Here is a 2,810-nt window from a genome sequence, read left to right as displayed (position 1 = left end):
ATATATATATATATATATATACAGTTATATATATATATACAGTTATATATATATATGTGTGTTTTATACCATCCAGACTGCATTAAAACCTAACTAATGCACCAACACCCCTTTTCACTACATGCATGTCCAACATTTTTTTCTGATCTTAGAAATACAACAAAGTAATTTTCACTCTAAGTCAATTTTTAATGACTTAGGTTTTACTTGAGTAGATTTTTACACAAGTAACTTTACCTGTACCTGACAAAAACTTCAGCAGAGTAAGTGCACATTTACTTGAGCAGATTATTCTAGTACTTTTTCCACCTTTGTCATTTATATACACTGACTCTTTAGATACTTTCATCACTTTTTTTTATTACAGTTAGCTAACTGGTCAGGACAGAGCCGGTGGGCTTTGGCCCAGCAGGAGGGAGATTACCGTCTAATTAAAGGTTAGAGGGCTTGATGTCCAGCACCTGCTGCATGCCAAAGTCTCCTTGGGCAAGACATTAAATCCCTCTATATGCTTATTGGTGCATGAGTAATATCATAGGAAGTGCTGTAGACAGAGTGTAAAAAATATAACAGAAAGTACTGTTTATGCAATGTATAAAGTATAAGTGCATAAAGTATAAGTGTATGTTGTAGGTCATGATCCAAAGACACTAACAGAACCACATTATGTGCTGAAAGCAGAGACAAAATGCTGAGGTTCTCAAATCAAACATCCTCTTCTTCATGACTGTGCCTTGAGATCCTGTCCATGAACACCACAAACAGGATTCGCAACAAAAGACAGCCCTGGCAGAGTCCAACCTGCACCAGGAACAAGCTTGACTTTGTGCTGAGGATGCGGACACATCTTTTGCTTTGGTTATACAGAGACCTGATAGCTCCTGAAAGCATCTCTGGCACCTAATACTCCCTTCACTTCCCACAGAATGCCTCAAAGAACAGATCCACAAAACACATGTAGACATGTAGACCAAATAGTCATACACCCATGACTCCCTTCGCGGCTCTGCAAGGTTGGAAACCTTGATGAATGTGATTTTTTTTAATAAGGGTAAAGTCACATTGTTTACATGGAAGGAGCAGGACTTAAAACTTGTACCTGGACCAGGCTTTGGGGATGCTGTTCCCCTTTAGCTACCAGGACCTTTAGCACTGAAACCCATTTGGTGGAAAGAAAAAAACTGTCTAACTGCAGGTGGGATTAATAATAAATAATGATAAATAAATATTCTCCTAAAAGTAACAGTTTTCCTAACAAGTCATCTTCCACCAGTGACCCACCAGGACTCCTCCTGACTTTGTATTTTAACAGAACCACACTGGGAAGCAATGCTGTCTGTCTGTTTACAATGTTCAGCATCTCTTCAGCTGTCTTTGAGTGGCCCTTGTTAGTATTTATTAGCTGAAGCTGATCTCATACCGATCTGGCAGCGTTCCCCTCCATAGCTGGGCAGGCATAAGCATTTGAAAGAATCTGCGCTCTCCACACAGGTGGCTCCGTTGGCACAAGGGTTGGGATGGCACACATCTACCTCTGGAAAAGATGGGCCAGTGATACTACAGTTTTAGCAAGGGGTGAGGATGGGAGGAGGGAGGTGCACTGGCAAGATGAGGTAGGGAGAGCCATGAGGGCTCCATCTACAATAGAGTGGAAACTGCTGCAACTTCTGATCCAACATCCACTTACTGCAAACTGTATCATCAATTAGGTTCTTTGTTAATTATTCAAGGTAATCAAAAACACAAAAATGCAATGCATAAAGTATTTATTTATTTATTGCGAGTAATTAAAATAGAGTAATTTGAATTTTTCCAGTAAGTGTGTCTTTGAATCCCATTCTTAGTTGCAGCAGAAGGTTAGTTTTTAATCCCAACTGGTTGAAAGTATCGAGAATGCCAGAAAATACAAATCTAGCCACAGATTTAAAGCAGCAGTCACAGCAAAGCAGAGGCAGCGTGCAGGCACAGCAGACCAAAAATAAACAACAGTGTCAAAAGACACTTGCAATAAACATGTTTGGCACGGAGCTGGTGCTTCCTCCAAGCCGGACATTTGTCAAACACCCTGACATTCACATCTGCCACACAAATACAGAACGATCCATAACCAGAAACAGGCAAAATGTAAAACAAAAAAGATAAAAACAAACAACAAAGTCATGTATGATGGAAAATGCATCAGGATAGATGAATAAAAAGAGAAAAAAGATTTTCAGTAAGTGCTGTAAGGACTGATTCATAAACAGTTAACATAATAACAAACAAAATGCAGAATACCAATACAAAACATGCAAACGATAAGAAAAACTATAAGGTTTCCATTCAATACTGAATAAAGCCATGAAAATAGGAAAGGTAAAAAGGAAAAATAAAATAAAATCAGGGCTTACCAGAACAGTAAAAAACTCCATCCTCTGCCGTGCACGAAGCATTCCCACAGGGGTTGGGTTCACACGGGGTAAACCCTTAAAGAGAACAAAACATATTCAAGTGTAATGTCCTTTGTGAAGAGCTGGATTTCAGTCCAGTTGGAGGGAAAATTTCAAAGTCCTGGAACAAATTACATACTTTTCCATTACTTTGTGTTGGTATGGGCAACATGACATATGACCCGATGGACTGTGAAGTTATATAAAATGTTATATAAAAGTTATATAAAATGTAAGACCAAGAAGTTTCTTTTTACCAGAGTTCAGAGCCCAGAAACAATGTAAAGGATAATAGCAGGTCATAGAGAACACATGATGAGATGATGTCATGAAATCCAGGAAGCGGCTCTCCACGAGGAGAATGGAAAAACACTGACATGG

General features: G+C 39.0%; 1 protein-coding gene across 1 annotated transcript in view; it reads right to left on the bottom strand.

The window, feature by feature from the left end:
* LOC108228595 (aggrecan core protein) overlaps positions 1 to 2,810 on the bottom strand; it is a 30,403-nt gene that overhangs the window by 11,264 nt on the left and 16,329 nt on the right. The window contains exon 12 of the mRNA XM_037979922.1: positions 1,421 to 1,534. Coding sequence (XP_037835850.1) covers positions 1,421 to 1,534 — 114 coding nt within the window. The remainder of the gene's footprint in view (positions 1 to 1,420; positions 1,535 to 2,810) is intronic.

Source organism: Kryptolebias marmoratus, linkage group LG15 (assembly GCF_001649575.2).
Source record: "Kryptolebias marmoratus isolate JLee-2015 linkage group LG15, ASM164957v2, whole genome shotgun sequence".
NCBI classification, from domain to species: Eukaryota; Metazoa; Chordata; class Actinopteri; order Cyprinodontiformes; family Rivulidae; genus Kryptolebias; species Kryptolebias marmoratus.
Note: the sequence above shows the minus strand (reverse complement) of the source record. Positions and strands in the feature narration are given on the sequence as shown.